Source organism: Ammodytes marinus (assembly GCF_949987685.1).
Source record: "Ammodytes marinus genome assembly, chromosome: 2".
NCBI classification, from domain to species: domain Eukaryota; kingdom Metazoa; phylum Chordata; class Actinopteri; order Uranoscopiformes; family Ammodytidae; genus Ammodytes; species Ammodytes marinus.
The window spans coordinates 24,935,674-24,954,827 of NC_137231.1; the positions used below are offsets into that span (position 1 = coordinate 24,935,674).

The window sequence follows — 19,154 nt, forward strand, 5'->3', positions numbered from 1 at the left end:
GATGTTTTTATTTTTTTTTATACTTCGGTTGACATAAAACAAAAGTGAAGGATGAGGAGAACTTTTTTCCTCATTCCCAGAAAAATGGAAATTATTTCATAGAAAAACATCACTTTAAGATAAAAAAAAATTACAAGTTTTGTTTTGATAAAAAATTTCTCATTCTGTTATTATCGCAGACACTGACAATATGTTACATCTCCAATCACTATGTACACTCTATATACAGTTTAAATACCTCTTGAGTTTGATTACAATGAGCACAGCAAGAAACTCATGATGCAGGCACACAATATTGAAATGGTACAGTCACATCTACTGTAGATTTAAATATAATGGAAATTAATGGTATTAAAATGTTGATTTATACGGTTTTATTAAAAGCTATTTTTAAACTTTTTTTTCAGTCCATAGATTTGACTATAATGTACAGTGTGCATTTGGTCGGTAAAGGGAATGTTTCAAAATTAAGGTTTAGACCACAAATCTGTATTTGTCACCATATTGGACCAATGTGTATGTGTTGTCTCAACATGAATTTAACACCATAAAGCTTCACTTATTGCAGGACACTGGATGGCACCTAACTGTTCAAGTGTTCCTGTTATTATGTCCACCTTCAACATAGTTATCAGTGGATGCACCACAGAAAATTGATAGTCATTCAGCATAGGATTATAAACATCAACCACGTCGTCTTACTAAAATAAAGATTATTTGCAATAAAAAAATAATAGTCCTGTGAGACACACATACTGTATATTTGGTTTCATAACACACACACTTCAAGGGCAGGGATGTTTTTAGAGCATGACATGTCTTAAAATATAATATGTAAATCCCTGATAAAAGGAGTACAATGAAACAAATGTAACAAAATATTTAGTTCACTTCAAATTATAAGAGAAATGCTTCCATCTGTCAATTTCATTATTTACATTTGTGAATTCTCTCACTTTTAAAGCGTGTTCTGAGAGACTTAGTCTGATGCTGCTCGCAGTCCGCATGCCTCTCTGTACACTGTTAGACTGTAGCAATGTGTGCAGGTATGTTCTGAGTGGGATTTTATACAAGGTTAACAAACGTCATATACGATCCATGAAACTAATGGAATGATTGATCCGTGCATAATGAAGTGCAATTTTATCACAAAATGTATTTAAAAATGTGTTTACATTAAAAATGGATGGATAAGTAATATCATTTTTTAATAAATCCCTCTGATGTTTGCTACAGTGTATCTCATTAAGATAATATGTGCCAGCGGCTATTACTCCATCCATCCATTCACATTGTCAAACAAACCAGCTAGCGCTGCTTCCTAATGTGGGTTGACATCCCATCCACACGGAGGCAGTAGAGTACCGTATGTAAGCAAGGAATGAAGTCCAGTTTAGGAAAGGTCGCTGGAGAAATTCTGGCCTCCGTGCAGCCACTGCCACTCGCTCAACATCTACGACCATAAAAAACAAAGGTTGGTGTATTCATTGTTCGTAGTTTACTTTTTTACTTTTTCAAGTAAAAGCAGATAATAAGAAAACCCTAAACTAACTGCATAATATCTCATAATTGCAAAACACAATGAAATGATCATGAACAACACTAGGCAGCTGCTTGGCAAGCCGACACAAGACGAGTGTAAGATAAGTTCCCACATACCTCCATGCCGTTCTCTGATTCATGGATGGTGTCGTGCAGCAAACTCTGAAGTCGACTCTCAAACGTCCTGCTCTCCTCCACCAGAGACTCGTCACTGCAGACACACCCAGAGTGATTCATGTTACACAAGTTTGATAGTAGTTTATCTATGGATATACAGTATAGATATAGGAACTGCACACGTGCCATCTGGAAGGCTTTGCTGATGAAGTCTGTCTTCAAAGTTAAATGGAAAGCAGTGTGGAGTGTATGATAGTGACATTTTAAGTGTCAGGTTTTTAAGAGGCTTGTAGGGGGAGTCAAGTTAATTTCCTGTTGTCCTAAATAACATTAACACACAAGATGGGACCTTTGACCCTGGATGGAAAACTTCCTTTTACCCCCAGGTGTGTGCGTGTTTGAACTGTAAGTGCACTCACAACTGCTGCAAACTGTGCCTGGGGGTCAGCAGAGGTGGCACAGAAGAGGGGGTTCTTAACCCATCAGGACTCCCACTCACCGGGCTGCGAACTTTACTCTACAAAAAAACAAGACAATGAGGACGTTATTGTTTAGTTTACACAGTTGACAGAACCAGCTTTTTGTGGAATAAATGAAAGAAAATAATATGGTTTGTTTTTGACGATTATTACAGCCAATTTTCATCCCTAAAGGGCAGAGTGTCTGTTTACTCACACAGGCGACTTTGAGCAGGTTCCAGAGCTCTCTCTGTCGTTTCTCCTGCAGACTCATCAGGACTTGTTCGCTCTCAGCCATCTTCTGCACCACGCCGTCCACCTTCGGCAGCAGCTCCATCACACGCTGTCTGCACACTGCCGTCTTACTGCAGGATACACACAAGCACACACACACACACACACACACACACACACACACACACACACACACACACACACACACACACACACACACACACACACACACACACACACACACACACACACACACACACACACACACACACACACACACACACACACACACACACACACACACTATTTTTGGGGGGGTTCTCAAGTAGTGAACATGAGCGTCTCGCCCATCAACTACGTAATCGACTTTATGTTCCAGACTGAGATCCAGGCCTTAAGCTATGAGACATTAGTAACCGCAGACTGGATGGTTTATTTTAAAAATGAATCTTACATTAATGCGAGGTTGAGACTTTTTACATTTGTTTATAAATAATACTTTGCCTCATTTTTATACAAATACACAAATTCCCAAAGGCAACGACAGAGCAGTTCATTCATCAGATCACCCCTCCCCCCCCCAAAAAAAAAGATAGGTATGAAAACAAGCCTTGTACTAGAAAATTGTTTCAGACTTGAAAACAAACAGTGTTTTTTGTACCTGAGGTGTGTGTAGAAGTCTCTGAGCTTCCTTTCGTAGAACTGCACAGCCTGTAGCACCAGGCGCACCACCTCCTGACTGTCCCCTGAACTCCTCTGGTCTGCGCAGAGCAAGGGCAAAAGAAAAGGAAACATAAAAGGATGTTTATTCTCACAGGAAAACACCGTTAACAAGACGTGTTATCTAAGGAGTCATCCGAACCTCGGGGTTTCTCTCGGAGTTTGCGGAACAGCTCCATGGCCTTTCCTTCACTGAGGAACAAAGAGGGGAAGACAGCAGAGGGGGGCCCAAGATCACAACGCTGTTTGTTGTTGTTGCTGCATTTCATTACAGTTAAGCTTTGGTTCAGACTTACAGTGTGTCTAAGGCCTCTCCGCTCCTCCACGGCTGTCTCTGCACATCCACTATGTCTGGCTGCAGCTGCATCATCTCCTCCTCCAGTTCGGTCACCCTTGCCTTCACACCCACACATGGGTTTCAGTCTCTTTAAAGCACACTTTTCTATTCCTTACACACACACGCACACACAGACACATACACACTCAACTCTACCTGACCACAGCTGACAGCAGTTTGCTCCATCTCCCTCCACACGCCCAGGAGTTTCTCTGACGCTAGAAAACGTCAAAAGAAAATTAACCGACCACCAGACTGAGCTACAAATAATTATGATAAAATCAAGAGATTAAATGACTTTTTGGCAGCTGTAGTGTAAACTTCCTGCTGCTATCAAGACGTTTTTGTAACATAGTACCGATCCCGGTGGCTGTCTGCTCCTGGTATTTGTCCATGTCTATGTGAAGGCTGGTGGTGAAGAAGTCCAGCTTGGCCATGAGTCTCTGGTGCATGGACACCATCTCATTCTTTTGTTTGGACAGTGAAGAATTGTGTCTGAGCAGACTCATGCTGAAAGACAAAAAGGAGAAAAGGGAATTGGTTTGGTGTTATCAAACAGTAAATGCATGTGTGTTTTGTGTGTCTATTTATGTAAATGGTCCTACATGGCAGCTTTCTGCCCCTGCTGCAGTCTTTGCCAGTCTTCCTTCAGGGAGCGGATGGTGTGCCACGCCTGTCCACATGTCCTCCTCAGAGGGCTGTACGCCAGGAGGTGCTTCGGGTCGGTTTCTATGAAAAACAAAGAAACAGGCAGAGAAACAGAGAGGGAGAGAGAGAAAGAGGGAGAGAGATGGTAGAGTCAGACCAGAGCAAAATATGTTTACATTTATTGTTATTTTATCAATTACTTTTTGCCATACAAAGAGCTTTTTTTCTCCACAGGGTCTTCAACTGCCAGAAAACATGGTTATTTAAGCCTAAAACTATTTTTTATTTTCTTCAACGTCTACGGTCATACCTGTAGACGACCCAAACCATGATTTCTGAGGGTGTATAATGTTTGTTTTCTCTGTATATTAACAGTATGTGTGGCTCAAATTTGGTAAATGTGGAGATTATGGTTTTGAACAAAATACAAGTCTTTATCTGCTACAGGCTTATTTCATTTATTCAACAAAATCTCAAAGCTGGAACGCTCATGTGGAAACCCTGAGTGAAGCCTCTATCCCAGTTGACACACAAAGAAAGAAATATCTGCCTGAGAACTCAATTAATCAAAAAGGAAAGCAGAAGTGTTGAACACAAAAAAAGCTTTGAGAGAACTAGAGATGAAAGGAGTTTTTAACTATCGTTTGCTTATTGCTGTGTACTCACGGGCGAAACGGATGTTTTCTGGAAGGGTGCGAGGAGCGAACTGAGGCTCGTAGCTGCAAGAGGAGCGATCAAACAGGAAGACCAGAGGCAGGTCTGTCCGTCGTCCATCTATCTCCTACAGGGCCAAGAAAACAACAACGCTATAACTCAGTCCATTTTTACATTGTGCTGCTGACTATTATGTGAAGGCATAGCTTCTTTACATGCTTGAGTGTGTGTGTGTGTGTGTGTGCCGATATTTATGCCAGATATTACAGTGTAATCTACGGCGCATTGTGTGGCCAGTCCGTGAGGCTCCAGGGCTAACCCCGCTTCCAGCAGCAGCTCCTGATTGGCTGCCGGGATGTCTGTGTCTTTCTCTATCCTGAGCTGCAGGTCTGCCACAGTCTCCTCGTCTGAGACAGAGTAGGTCAGGATCTTAGCAGACATCATGTTCAGGACGTGAACCATCTGAAGGGGGAAAGAGAAAGGACCGGGCACATTGAAGAAGGAAAATATAGATGTGTTATATGCCTGAGCAATTAAAAGTGCACAAAAGGCAGTTTGGTACTTGGAAAAGTTTGTTTGGACCAGTGATTTCTGGGTATCATTTATTATACATTAATATGTCATACAATACAAAGACGAAGAATAAACCAAAAAATGACTCAGTGGACCTTGAGCTGCAGTATGAGCCCCAGCTGGGAGAAGCAGTCGCTGGGCGTGGCCTCGGGGTCTTTGCCTCTCCCCTGAGCAGACCACTTTAACATCAGCTTTAGCCACCTCTCCAGCTTCTCTATTAACAGACTGTCAACCACAGTTAACAGGTTAGACTGAGATAATGAGAGTCTTAAGTGAGCATCTTTTCATGTGTGTGTCTGTGGCGGATACAATTGTTTACCTGTTGAGGTTGTTGGGCTGAGGCAGGTGTTTAGCGAAGCGGACTTCCCCTGAGAGATCCTCATAGACGGCAATGTCATTGTCCTGCTTCAGCCTCAGTTTATTGTGCCTTAAAAAAAGGATGCAAATGGAATAAATTAGTGAAAAGACCTGAGCATTTTGGTTTTAAAGAATAAATTAGTTAGTCTTTTTGTCATGGTACAAAGGCTTTTTTCCTACCATTTAATCCTGCATTGAATCATGTTCAAGTCTGACCTACAACTGAACCTGAGTTTCTGCAATAACGGGAGAGTATTTTTCTTCTATGCAACTCCAGCCCTGTGGGAGTTCATATCTTTAATTCATCACATTAACGCGGCACCAGGGGCATTGATGTTGGCATAACCAACATATCCTGCAATTCTTTGCTTGGGCATCATATTTGTTTAAATGTTCCTTGTGTGTTACGATTCAGTCATGCAACAATAACACCTATTCGGAATTTTCAGTGTTGCTTAACATTGAAAAACGTCATTGTTCAGATCATATCACAAAATGCTAAACTAGTCATGTTGGTGCAAAAGCATAAATAATAGAGAACATTAAATGCGTAAAAAAAGGCAATATGGTAAAATGGTGAAAAAATTGGTCACGCATCATATTCGTTTTGGAAAATAAGACTTCAATTTTTTCCACTTCATGATGACTTTCAGGAACAAATCCCAAACTTGTTTCAGAAAATGGAACTTTTTGAAAGGTGGTACTACCAAGGAACAGGTTGCCAGGTTGGTAAGAAAGGGCGAAATCCTGTGATACACTCAAACACCAGAGTCCCGAAGCTCCAGTAGTCCACAGTGACCGTGTACTTCTGTCTCTCAATGAGCTCCGGAGCCTGCAAGATGGAAGGAAATAAAGAAGTTTAGCTGCTTCTGATTAGAATAGGGTGAAAAAGATTGTGTGGAAAATGTGTCCAATCGTGTTTCAGATAACTTACCAAGTACTGAAGAGTTCCCACAAATGAGGTGCAAAGGCTGCTCTGGTCCAACTCTTTAGCATAGCCCAGATCTATAATCTTATGGATCAACTAAGGTTAGGAGAAGAAGAAAAAAATGTATTAGCAAAATGTGATCGTATTAATTACAAATAACTTCACATTTAGCAAAATACACTTACTGCCGTACTGCTGTTGTAAAGATCACACAAACAAGATATGACATGTTAATAAGTGAGCTTTAGATGTGCCAGGCTTGATGTTTTCATTCTTCCCTGCTATGCTAAGCCAAGTGGCTGCTGGCCCTACAGTATCTAAGGGAAAGATACAAGAGAAGAGAGTATTTTCTCATAAAATTCCCCACCAGAAAAGCCATTAAAAGTATTTCCCAAAATGTAACACTGTTCCTTTAAATCCTGAAGGACTCAAGAACACACAAGTAGAAATCAACTTTTAATAGGCTTCTGTACATTTGTGCACGGCCCATTTCTGTTTCAATAATGTCCCAAACCAAAAAACTAAGTCTGTATATATTCTTTTTGTATAACAAAAACAAGTTTTCAGGCAAAACTATAAAATATAATTGGTTACAATTTCTATAAAGGCTGCAGTGTGTATAAACATGGGATATATAACCTATTTAATATGTCTGGCCTCATTTATGTAACATTGTTCATTTTCCTGTGTCCTATAGTGAAGGCTTGTGGGGAGGGGATTACATAGTATTATGGGATTCGTTACAGGACAAACAAAATAAAGGGAGAACCAGAGAGAAAGATAGGATCCCAAAAGTTCCTTGTGGTTTGGGTGAATTCGTCATAACAAGATGCTTCACAGGGTCTTTAACTCACTCTCTTCTCTCCCTGCTGCAACACAATGTTTTCTGGTTTCAAATCTCTGTGGATGATCCTCTTCTTGTGGAGGTAGGTTAGAGCCGAGGCTGAAGAAGTAGAAAAAGATGGAATAAAAGTCAGAACAAAGCCAGAATGTAGAGTTAGATTTGCATGCATTGTTTATTATGTGCTGAAAATTCCTAAGAGGTCAATGCTGTGGGTAAACTAGAACTAGACCGATAAATCAACAAGGCCGTTTATGTATGTAGGGCGAAAACTAACAAGAAACCAAATACAATCAGTAAGGACGCCATACCTATACAGATAGGTTTTTGATTGAACTGACGTCCTAATTGCCCACAATTCAAAATGAGGGTCAGAGATTTGAGTTATGTACTTGTATGTATGTTATATATGCCAGAAGTGGCTTACATATTATAGTCTCCAGCCAGATGCATGTGATAAAAGTGTAATGATTGATGTCACACTGTACTGACACAACCTTGAGTACACTTCTACAACACTGCAGAAAGGTGGGAAGTTAGACCACAAGAGGTCAGCAAAAACAAGATTTTGAGTCAGCGCTACATTTCTTTTTTATTTTGAAAAGTAAATCAACGCTCCTCTGAATGTCTTGTTTTTACTGACCCTCAGGTATTTCATCTTCTGATCTGGTTGCAGTGATGTACAGGTGTACTCCAGAGCCCAATGACATCACTGCTGTCTGTGGTTAAAGGTGTTTGTTAAGACCAATAAGAGGATACAACTCATTAAGTACATTCTATAACCTTTAAGCTGTAGGAGTTGAGTGAATAGGTTATAATGTCGCTTTACTTATGCGTCAAAGGGTGACTAGTGTGTGTGCTGGCAGCGAGAGTTTGACGAAGCAGAACACATAACTGTGCTTCTGCTGGTGTGTGTGTGTGTGTGTGTGTGTGTGTTTGGGTGTGGGTATGCAGCATGCCTGTGTCTACCCTCGCTTGTGAAACAGTTTAAAGGGGATCACTCATTATCAGGAAATGTCCAGCTGCGGGTAACAGGAAAAGGAGTTTGTGTGGGTCTGTGTCTATCTTAATGTGTGTGTGTGTGTGTGTGTGTGTGTGTGTGTGTGTGTGTGTGTTACTCCGATCTCTACTCGTTTCATGTGTGATCCATACCATATGCTTCCTCTCTCAAACCTGTTTAGACAGTGTGTAATATACATGTGTTGTTGATGTGAGCATTCGTAAATTATGTTCGAGCGTGAGTGTCCAATTGTTGACGTAGGCCACTGTCCGTCTCCATGGTGACTAAGAGGTTGGTGGTTTCAGGTCACTGATGACATCATGACGCTGGTCACCATGATCATTTCCTCAATACTACAGGAAACTAATCACACTGTCGGCTCACTAAATTAATCACACAATTAATCTATCACTCTTACATGCGCATGATTGAAAATATTACAGAGCAGGATACTCACAAATGTCACATAACAGAATCAAAACGGAGCCTTCCCTCATCCCACAGCAGTTCTCCATGAGGTTCAGGTACTGCAGAGAGCACAATCGCACAGACACTTGATTCTTGAGTAACATGAACAATGGGAATAAAAACCGATACAACTTTTTCACTAGGCCTTTTTAGATGGACATTTCTAGGAGCGATGTTTAAAGCTGTTTTTCAAAAGGGCAAATGGGCTCTATTGTTGTAAAGCCTTTGATATAAAACAATATTTAAAATGTTCTACAGCTAGAAAGTTGTAGCCGGCCTGACAAAAGGAAAGAGTATGGTGCCACTCCATCTATCTCTAACTCGACTGCTTAGTTTTTCAACCATCTGGGATGCTTTGAAATTTTTATGTGATGGTTGGCATTTTCCTCCCCTACTAGCTTCCTGGGTGCCAACATTGTCTATCGCCTCAGGCTGCGGTTTCAGATTGAAACCTGCTCCAGTTTTCTCGCCCCGAAGAACAATTGGCCGGTTGTTGGAGCAAAGAATTGGACAGGCACATTCTTGTGTGTGTGAGTGTCTTCACAAAGTATATTTTAACAATGGTGATTTGTGGTTTCAGTTTTGAGGTGTCTAGTCTACTTTCTTTTCTTTTTTGATTAAACAATTTCTTATACACTTTCTTATACACACACAACACTTATTTCAGGGTCATGAAAGCGGTTCAAAAAGGTTTGCCACACATGGCTACCGCTCCCAGTTCATTTATTTGATTCCACACTTCATCCCGAAGGTTTGTGAGCTCTAATCCACAGTCCTAAACCACTCATATGAGTAAAATCTTCTGCAGTCTTTTACCTTCCTCAGATCCCCTCCCTGACAGTATTCCATTGCCAACAGCGGCAAGTCATTGGTGGCCACCAGTTTCTCCATTCCTTCAGGAACTTCTCTGGCTGCAACAACATTAACATGATCCAACCTGTGTGAGTAACGATGAGCAGACATAAGTCAGTGGAACTGCACAATGTGTCGTAGTATCATATTTCTATCATTGCTGAAGTAATGGCAACAATCCTATAGCCAAGGGATGACATATCCCAAGATTGGTAACAGTGGGACAGTCACAGTACAGTTTGCAGAGAGAGATGGAGATGCAAAGTTTTAACTGAGTCCTCCTTTGCTGGGGTCGAAACAGGTGTTGATGACAAAAGATAAGCATAGAAAGATAGTACAAATCTAGGCAAACTATTCCCAATGTTTTTGGCTTGAGACTCATTATATTTAATCTCAAGTTCACCTTCTAAGTGATCATTTTCTTTGTCTTATTTGAATACATTTAAGAGGCATGAAGATACAAAATGATCTAGTTATTTACAAGAAAACAGTCAAAGACTGGGAGGATTTTGTGCAGCCATAATGAATTTTTCTGCTTCCTTATTCAGTTGATACTCTTCTAAGATATATCTTACGACCTCTTGAGCGTCATGTACTGCAGGTAGGAAACCACTGATGTTGACCAATTTATTTAAAGCAACATGAAACTTTAGGTAACTTCCTTAACCCCGGTTCTCTGAGTAACATGAGTGAGACATCGAAACGAATGTTAAGAAAGAGAAAAAAAAAATTCCGCATACACCTGCGTCATAAGAATTAGAGATAAAGAATTCAATCTGTATCTGTTCTCAATTGTTGTTTCCAATACTGACATACTTTCACACCTTTGTGAGAACCTTTTCAACAGATAATGGCTTCAAAACAGGTTACATCAGTTGGCCTCCTCACCTTTCTCCCTCTTTGATTTTCTCAGTTTCATATCTCTTATTAAAACAATGTGTTTCTGATAGTCACAGGGTCAAGCCTTCTTTAAAATAGCAAAGGAGAAATAACTAAGATAATAAAACTCAAATTGATACCAGATCCACAAGGGAGAGGTTTAACATTGTAACCATAACATTGCACAGCACGTAATCAGTGTGAGTGTGCTCACAGATGATAGTCAACACTAGTATGCACTAGTAGTTGGTTATCTTTAACGTGTATTATTCCTGCAAATCTAGATGATCTTGCATGGTCAAATGAGAAAACACTCAAACTAACATAAACATAGTATAATAAGACTCTTGGGAAATGCCCACACTTGATCTGTGGAAAATATTTCTCTCATCTTTGTTCAATTTAACTTTGAAAACACATTTTAGGGGAGCGTGGATGTAAAAAGTATGGCCACATGTGCAAAGAATGTTAAAAGGCTGATATCTTGTGATACAAGAAAACAACCTTTTGTTTCCTCAAAATGATAATGGAGAACTTGAATACAGTCATATGAAAAAGTTTGGGAACCCCTCTCAGCCGGCATTATAATTGACTCTGCTTTCACAAAAAAAATATAAAAGTGGTATGTCTTTAATTTACCAGGAACAGCTAAGTACTGGGATGTTTTCCAAACAAAGATTTTTTGAAAAGCGGTATTTGGTTGTATGAAATAAAATAAAATGTGAAAAACTGGCTGTGCAAAAATATAGGAACCCTTGTGGTTTTGTTGATTTGAATGCCTGTAACAGCATGTAAAACTGATGACTTTAAACACAAAGTTGGTTGGATTATGTTGTTAAGCCTTGAACCTCATAGAAATGTCTGTTTAATCATGAGAAAAGGTATTTTAGGTGCCTAAATGCAAGTTGCACTTCTCTTTGACTCTCTGCTGAAGTGAGACAGAATGGGATCATCAAAACAGCTCCCAAAAGATCTGAAAAACAAAGATTGTTCATTGTCATGGTTTAGGGGAAGGCTACAAGAAGCTTTCCCAAAGGTTTCAATTGTCAATTTCGACTGTAGGGAACGTTGTCAGGAAATGGAAGGACACAGGCATAGTGGCAGTTAAACCCAGGCATGGCAGACCAAGAAAAAAACAGGAGCGGCATAGGTGGAGGATTGTGAGAATGGTTGCACACAACCCACAGATCACCTCCAAAGACCTGCCAGAACATCTGGCTGCAGATTGTGTATCTGTACATCGTTCAACAATTCAGCGCAATTTGCACCAAAACATCTGCTTTTTATAAAGACCAAATAACTTAATTTTTGTCTCATCAGTCCAAAGCATTTTCTTCCAATATGAAGCTGGCTTGTCTAAATGAGCTTTTGCATACTCCATGCAACTGTATCTGTGGCGTGGGCGCAGAAAGGGCTTCCTTCTCATCACCCGGCCATACAGATGGTTGGTGCAAATTGCACTGAATTGTAGAACCATGTACAGATACACAATCTGCAGCCAGATGTTCTTGCAGGTCTTTGGAGGTGATCTTTGGGTTGTGTGCAACCATTCTCACAATCCGCCGCATATGCCGCTCTTGTACTTTTCTTGGTCTGCTAGACCTGGGTTTAACTGCAACTATGCCTGTGTCCTTCCATTCCCTGACAACGTTCCTTACAGTAGAAATTGACAATTGAAACCTTTGGGAAAGCTTCTTGTAGCCTTCCGCTAAACCATGACAATGAATAATCTTTGTTTTTAAGATCTTTTGGGAGCTGTTTTGATGATCGCATTCTGTCTCACTTCTGCAGAGAGTCAAAGAGAAGTGCAACTTGCATTTAGGCACCTAAAATACCTTTTATCATGATTAAACAGACCTTTATATGAGGTTCAAGGCTTAACAACATAATCCAACCAATTTTGTGTTTAAAGTCCTCAGTTTTACATGCTGTTACATGCATTAAAATCAGCAAGACCACAAGGGTTCCCATATTTTTGCACAGCCAGTTTTTCACATTTTATTTAATTTCATAAAACTAAATACTGCTTTTCAAAAAATCTTTGTTTGGAAAACATCCCAGTACTTAGCTGTTCCTGGTAAATGAAAGACATACCACTTTTATCTTTTTAGTGTGAAAGCAGAGTCAATTATAATGCCGGCTGAGAGGGGTTCCCAAACTTTTTCATATGACTGTAATAGTGTAATGATCTGACACAACCTTGTTCTTATCTTTATAAGGAGAAGATGAGCTTTGTTTCCTTGATATCACGAACAATGAATGAACAATGAACATAAGAAAAAACTTTTTGCGATAACGGGTTGATTATTGCGTTATCTTGTGATAACGCTTGTCTTCTTGAGATAACATATAACCTGTGATCTAAAGAAAACCTCAATTAATATTATATGTTATAAGAGGAAACACCTTTTCCCAACGTTATCACTAATAGTACGGCCTTTCCTAAATGATGTAAAAATTGTGCAATGAAATAGCAAACCTGCATAAGATTGTGGAATAAATGTATATTTTTCTCTTGGTTTTGATTAAATCATTCAACCAATGACAAAATAAACACAACACAAGTTCCATAAACACATCAAAACTCAAAAAACAATGTTAAGTGATATATTTTTCTGTATATGTGTGCGTTTGTGTTAAGTGGCTTGATTGCTATAATGGTAGGTTGCCATGTATTGTGTCGCCTGCCCTGTGGTTTTTTTCTCCACGAGTTGAGCGTGGGTGCACGGGAGGGTTGTGGTTGTGACCATGTCTGTCTGAGAACAACACACTTGTTAAAATGGGACTAGGAAAGAAATTGGTTTTATTCTTATGTTTGCACCCGCAAGGACAAAACGCACCCACGCTCCCACATGCATTTCTTGCATTTCATCAAAATCTGCATGCGCTGCCATCCATCTCCAGTGCCCCGACTGACACCAAAACTCAAACTGTTAATAGACAACACAGACGAGTGGGGAAAAGAAAACACACACCAAAGCAGCGCCAAATGAGGAGGCGGCACATTATGCTGTCAGAAATAACCACCAACACACCGAAATAACCCCAAATTCCATGATGTTCTAATTAGTGCTGCCTTGTGTGATTTTTACTATTCAAGGACACAAATTTAGAACTTGTATTTTGAGAAAACTTGCAAAAACAGATGGGTTCATAAATGTCAAACTCGTAAGCACGCAGCTTGTCATGGAATGTACCACGGTGAATCACAACGGGTCAAACCAACACTTGTCTCCCGTGCTAAAAAGAGCTTTGAGGCAGAGCACTGAAGTGTTTGGACGGTAAAAAGTAGCGGGGAAATCAAAGGTTTGTTTAGAACTGAAGGGTCACACACTTGATGCGTCACTAAGGAGGAAAAAAAGACCCCAAAATTATTGTTAACAGAGAGACAAGCTTAGGCAAGATGGCGTGGTCAAACATAACAAAAACAAAAAACAAACCAAACAGTTGGGAAATCTGGTACATTTCACTGCCCGCATGTGACGGAAGGAATCCCTGCTGATTGATATGAAAGACAACCTACTCAAGTTGGTTCTGTTCTACAGAAGCCATTAGTAAGCCTTTATAAGAGTAAAACTATGAGTGAAAAAATAGGGCAAACATAATTTCTACCCTGTGTACTTTGTGTAAGGTATACATATTAAAATCTATATATCTGACTCCTTAAGTTACTATGATCTGAGCATTACCATAAGGCAGGTCCAGTGAGTCAGTGCAGGACCACTGTCCAAGTCAAAACTCATACCATAACAACACACATACAGGGAGCTTTGTTGCAAGTCATCCCCCTCTCTCTTCCATGTTCCCTGTCGCCATTGTACACTCCCTATCTAATGAAGGCAAACCGCCAAGAAAAGAAAACTGGCTGGCATCTGGAGAAAAAAATATATATATAATGAGGCTGCCATGTGTCTGTTGTGAGTATACTGTACGTGACAGTATTTGAAGGAGTGGCAAGAAAGGAGCCAGAAAAAAGCACTCGATTTTTCCCTGCTCTTAACCCATTGATGACTATGGCAATCTAGGATGCATGTCCTTAATGCCTGAGGGTTTTCTGAAAAAATAGTATGAATTGTCAAATCTACCAAAACCTTAATATCTAAGCCTGTGTAGCACATAGAAACATGAAATAAAATACATTTAAAAGTTAAGGTTCACAGGTTTGATTTAAACATGCTCCCTTAGCGCTTACAAACCAACAAATATTTCTAAAAATCGTCAAAATTAGATGAATTAGAAAATTATTTAATATTGTTAATAAATAGATGCAATGTGTTGTGTGATTTTCGTCAGTAGTCTATAGTAGACCTTGATTCTGCGCACCAAACGCCACTAACTGTTCTGTCGCCGACATAGCCGGCGTATTTTTTTTATAATTTTTTTAATTTTTAATTTTTTTGATTGACATGATTTTCGGCAAACCACACAACTTTTGGGTGGTCACGTGGTCTTAAAAAAATCAACAAAACCCACCTCATGTGTATTTGAACCAATGACAGTGCATTCAATGCTGGGAATGCCATGAAAATTAGATAAAGTAATAATGCTGCACGATGCAGCATCAGGCAGGAGAGCCAATGTGGCATCGCGCAGCAGCCGTCATCAATGGGTTAAGTAGGTTGATTCAGGTGAGGAGAGTGAAACCGACCTTTTCATGATCTGGATCTCCAGACACCATCTCTCTTTGTTTCTCGCACTCAGCTCCTGACGGCACTGCTTTATGGCGACCTGCTCCTCTGTGTCCTGAAAGCAAGCACAAGGCTCATTTAGAAATCGGCCTTATATTTGGGAATTAATATGACAGCTCTGGTGTGTTTACATTTGGGGATGCAACTCATGATTATTTTGATAGTCAATTAATCAGCTGATTCATTTCTAAAATAATAGTTTTTGGCCCAAAAAACATCACAAAACTGGAAAAATGTCCGTCACAATACATTTTTATTTTATTTTCTGTAATGCATTTAAATAACTCATAGTAAACTTAAAATAGTTTCAAAACTATTTCACTAATCAATGAATCGACTGATCTTTGCATCTCTATAAAACAGCAACACATCAGTAAAATTTCATTTGTGAGACATTTGTTCAAAATTAGAACATTTCTAATACATGTTATAGGTGCTCTATTACGTTTTTGATGTAAAATACGTACTTCAGCATGACCAAGTTAGTCTTAGAAACTTGATTTTATTGCTTTTCTATGCTAAGGTATGCAAAGGTTTTTCTGCTGATAACAAACAAAGACAGACAGATAATGAAAGGGAAGGAATGTAGTAAAAACCAAATACACAAAATGGTTGTTGAACCAAAAATATACTGAACGAGAAACCACAGAAAAGATGAGCAACACAAGTACATGTCACTACCTGTCTCTCATGGCATCATCAGGGAAATGGCACCCACCCTGCTTCCCATAACTTCCTATATGACCTATTAATAGCCCACAGTATTGTCAATAATACAGGAATACAGGAAACTTCTTCCAGAGGAAATGTAGTCATCGCAGCAGCAGCAGTGCCCTCTTCAGTGAAGTGATTTTCCCATCAGTCCTATTGCCCCTTTAAACCCAGTCTACTGCGGACGCACCAATGATCACTGATTAAACTGTTGAACAATGCGTCATTGACTCTAGATAGAACCCTTCCTTGATAGCTCCACAAAGGATTAGAATTAAATGAAATTACAGCCTTAAGTTTGTTAATATGTATTCTTAAAAACGCTGAATTTCTCATCTAATACTCGTATGATTAACACCTAACTATACTGATGGACAATATGATGATATCACAAATGACTGGAAAGATGCAGTGCCCCTTGAGGCAACTAAATATAAATCAGGAAATAACTAAAGGACTGTACGTTAGAGAGCTAGACAGCTTTTTCAAGTTTCCCATGTGGAGAAAATCAGATGATCTCCATTCATGATAAACAATGTGAGTGTCACTTTTCAAAATTTATGAGCATATCCAAATGTCCTACAACTCCAACATATGTTCAAATAATGTAAACAAACACTAATCTACAGTATATCTAAGATTGCAATGCCAGATTTCAAATAGACAGTTTTTTATTCAGAAATCACATGATAATAACGAGAAATGTAGACACCACCAAGGAAGCAGTCAATAGAGTGGTCTGGTATCCTCACTTCTAGTGATGACAAGTGTTTGGGAAATGATGTTCTATATTTGAAACCGCAATAGAAACTATTTCCAAGGAATAATTTCTCAAGTGCTTTACTATAGTTCCTGACTCTCCATCACTGATCATGCTGCCTGGAACCAAGCCTAGTACGTTCGCCTTGAAAGTGAGTGAGTGAGTGAGTAACACAACTGATGAAAGGTCTTAAAAAGAGGAAGCGGAAGGTCCACTAAGCGGGCGTGTTCATATTCCCATAGTATTTACTTGCAAATGATTCTTCTCTGCAAAGCTCTCATCCGGTGACTTACAGTGATATCATTACAATAGACGGCGTGTCCATAGGACTCAGGTGCACAGGACTGCTTCCTGGACCGATGTCATGCTATTTACAGAAATCACTGTAGGGGAAAACCCCATTTTCAAATGCTCTTTTTAGACAAATTGTTTTTCTGATTTGTAGAGGGAGAGATGAGAGGAATAGGCCACAATTTAGCTATATTGTTGTTTTTGAGTCAAAACTCAGTCACATATTAACACGCAGATCCACATATTACTAGATTCAGCGTGACTTAAGACTTTCTCAGGATGTCATTATCTCATTCATCAGGATTTAACTTCCATATATCTGCTAAGAATTAATATAGTGAATATGCTCTTATGGCCTGAGAATTTATTCAGCATCAAAATACATCCATGGGTATACTGCAAACATGAATTGTCAAAAAAGATATGCTTATAAAATGTGGATTCATTTCTTGCTGATAGCTAACTCAATTCCCCTGAAGGTCCACCAAATGGAAAATGTGAGGCAGCTTTGCCTGTTGTTTCCTTATTTTGTCTGTTTTAAGTTTGTGAAAACTGAACTCAATGAGCAAAACACTGAAGCATCCCTTTTGTGAAATTAGATTTTATTCTGCAGTTTAAAGTTCCTGGATTCATTTGCAAATAGGACAAGAAAGTATTTGTATGCATCTCCCCTTACAAACATTTTGATGGTAAGTCAGTTGCGCTGATGATTATAGTGATCTTGTTGAAGTTTGCTTGGAAACCATCAGCAGGGAAACTTCAGTTAACTTCCAACTAAGTCCTTAAAATGCTCAAACATGACGTTTAGCCATTGAAATAGTCAGTCATTTAAACATCCTCTTCCCAGAGAATTTGCAGTCACTTGGTCGACTATCATGTCTCACAGCCTCAAATAAAGAAATAGATAGATAGATAGATAGATAGATAGATAGATAGATAGATAGATAGATAGATAGATAGATAGATAGATAGATAGATAGATACCTTATAAAACATTAAATACAGTGTGTGGATTGGGTACCTTATTTTGCCATCTTGTGACATTCCCAAAGCCTCCGGTGCCCAGTCGCTCCTTCAGCTCCCAGGACCCACAGCTCTGCTGCTGCTGCAGGGGGACTCGATTCATGGCTGCCTCAGCTGTTCATACACCTTATACAACAAAACCAACCATACAAACAATGTCTTTGTATTTTTGAACTGTTGAGTGAACAAAACAAGCAATTAGAAGAAGAAACCTGGGACCTCTGGTAAATTATGAATTTACATTTTTAACAATAGACTCACATCTGATATTCTACACACATTATTTGCAGCCTTACTAGTCAGAGGTATGAATAATCGGACATGTGTCTTTTTTGAGATACACTTTATCGAGACAGAAAATCGCCAGTCAGTTGGATGAAGCTGATGTAACCCTCCATTAGCTATTCAAAACTCTCTAAACTTAACTCTTACTTTTTAGACCAGTTGCAGTTACACTGACCAAATGCAGGTTACATCTTTTTATAATTATTAAAATATTTTTTCAATGTGGTCTCAGACATTTGGACTCCACTGTAGCCTGGCCTACATCAAATCATCTGTAGGAGTGGGTTAGTAATGTCCAGTTTTAAAAAGCACTTCCTGCATATCTGACTGTTTACAGTGCATTCCACAAGCTGTGAACAGGCCTATTCAATACTGCAGTAGTCTGGTACGGCCAGACCAAACTACAGCATATACTGCAGTATCCCTGTATGCATTATTCAGACACATTCTTATTTTGACTTAATGTAACACTGTGAATATTGATCTCATCCCCTTGCGTATTAGCCTACATAATTATGCATTCAAACCCAAACAAAACAAAACTCTTCCTTCTGCTTCCTGTTTTCTAATATCATTACAATGTGCTACGACGTGCTCTTTTTCGGATGTTGTTTTAATGCAGACAACAGATCAACTAAATCCTACCTTAGACTTCGCAGGTAGCGTTCACACACTTTTACACCTGGATTTTCTACGAATACTTCGTATATCCGAGTAATAAAGCAGGTTAATATTGTAACACTGTAGGCTAGTAGTATTTATTTTGCTACACAACACAACTCCGAAAA

At 39.3% G+C, this 19,154-nt stretch overlaps 1 protein-coding gene across 1 annotated transcript; it reads right to left on the minus strand.

Moving 5' to 3' along the window:
- Window positions 1-2: 2 nt before the first annotated feature.
- On the minus strand, window positions 3-19,154 carry ikbkb (inhibitor of nuclear factor kappa B kinase subunit beta). Its single transcript, XM_080049554.1, has 22 exons — window positions 19,012-19,154; window positions 18,080-18,207; window positions 15,257-15,351; window positions 9,694-9,814; window positions 8,867-8,936; window positions 7,423-7,511; window positions 6,575-6,664; window positions 6,348-6,472; window positions 5,603-5,710; window positions 5,379-5,508; window positions 4,978-5,172; window positions 4,723-4,837; window positions 4,014-4,137; window positions 3,767-3,918; window positions 3,565-3,626; window positions 3,368-3,468; window positions 3,214-3,263; window positions 3,013-3,112; window positions 2,335-2,482; window positions 2,079-2,176; window positions 1,660-1,753; window positions 3-1,453 (listed from the first exon to the last, which is right to left on the minus strand). Exons 2-22 carry the CDS (start codon window positions 18,182-18,184, stop codon window positions 1,394-1,396), a joined length of 2,232 nt encoding a protein of 743 aa, XP_079905680.1. The 5' UTR covers window positions 18,185-18,207; window positions 19,012-19,154; the 3' UTR covers window positions 3-1,393.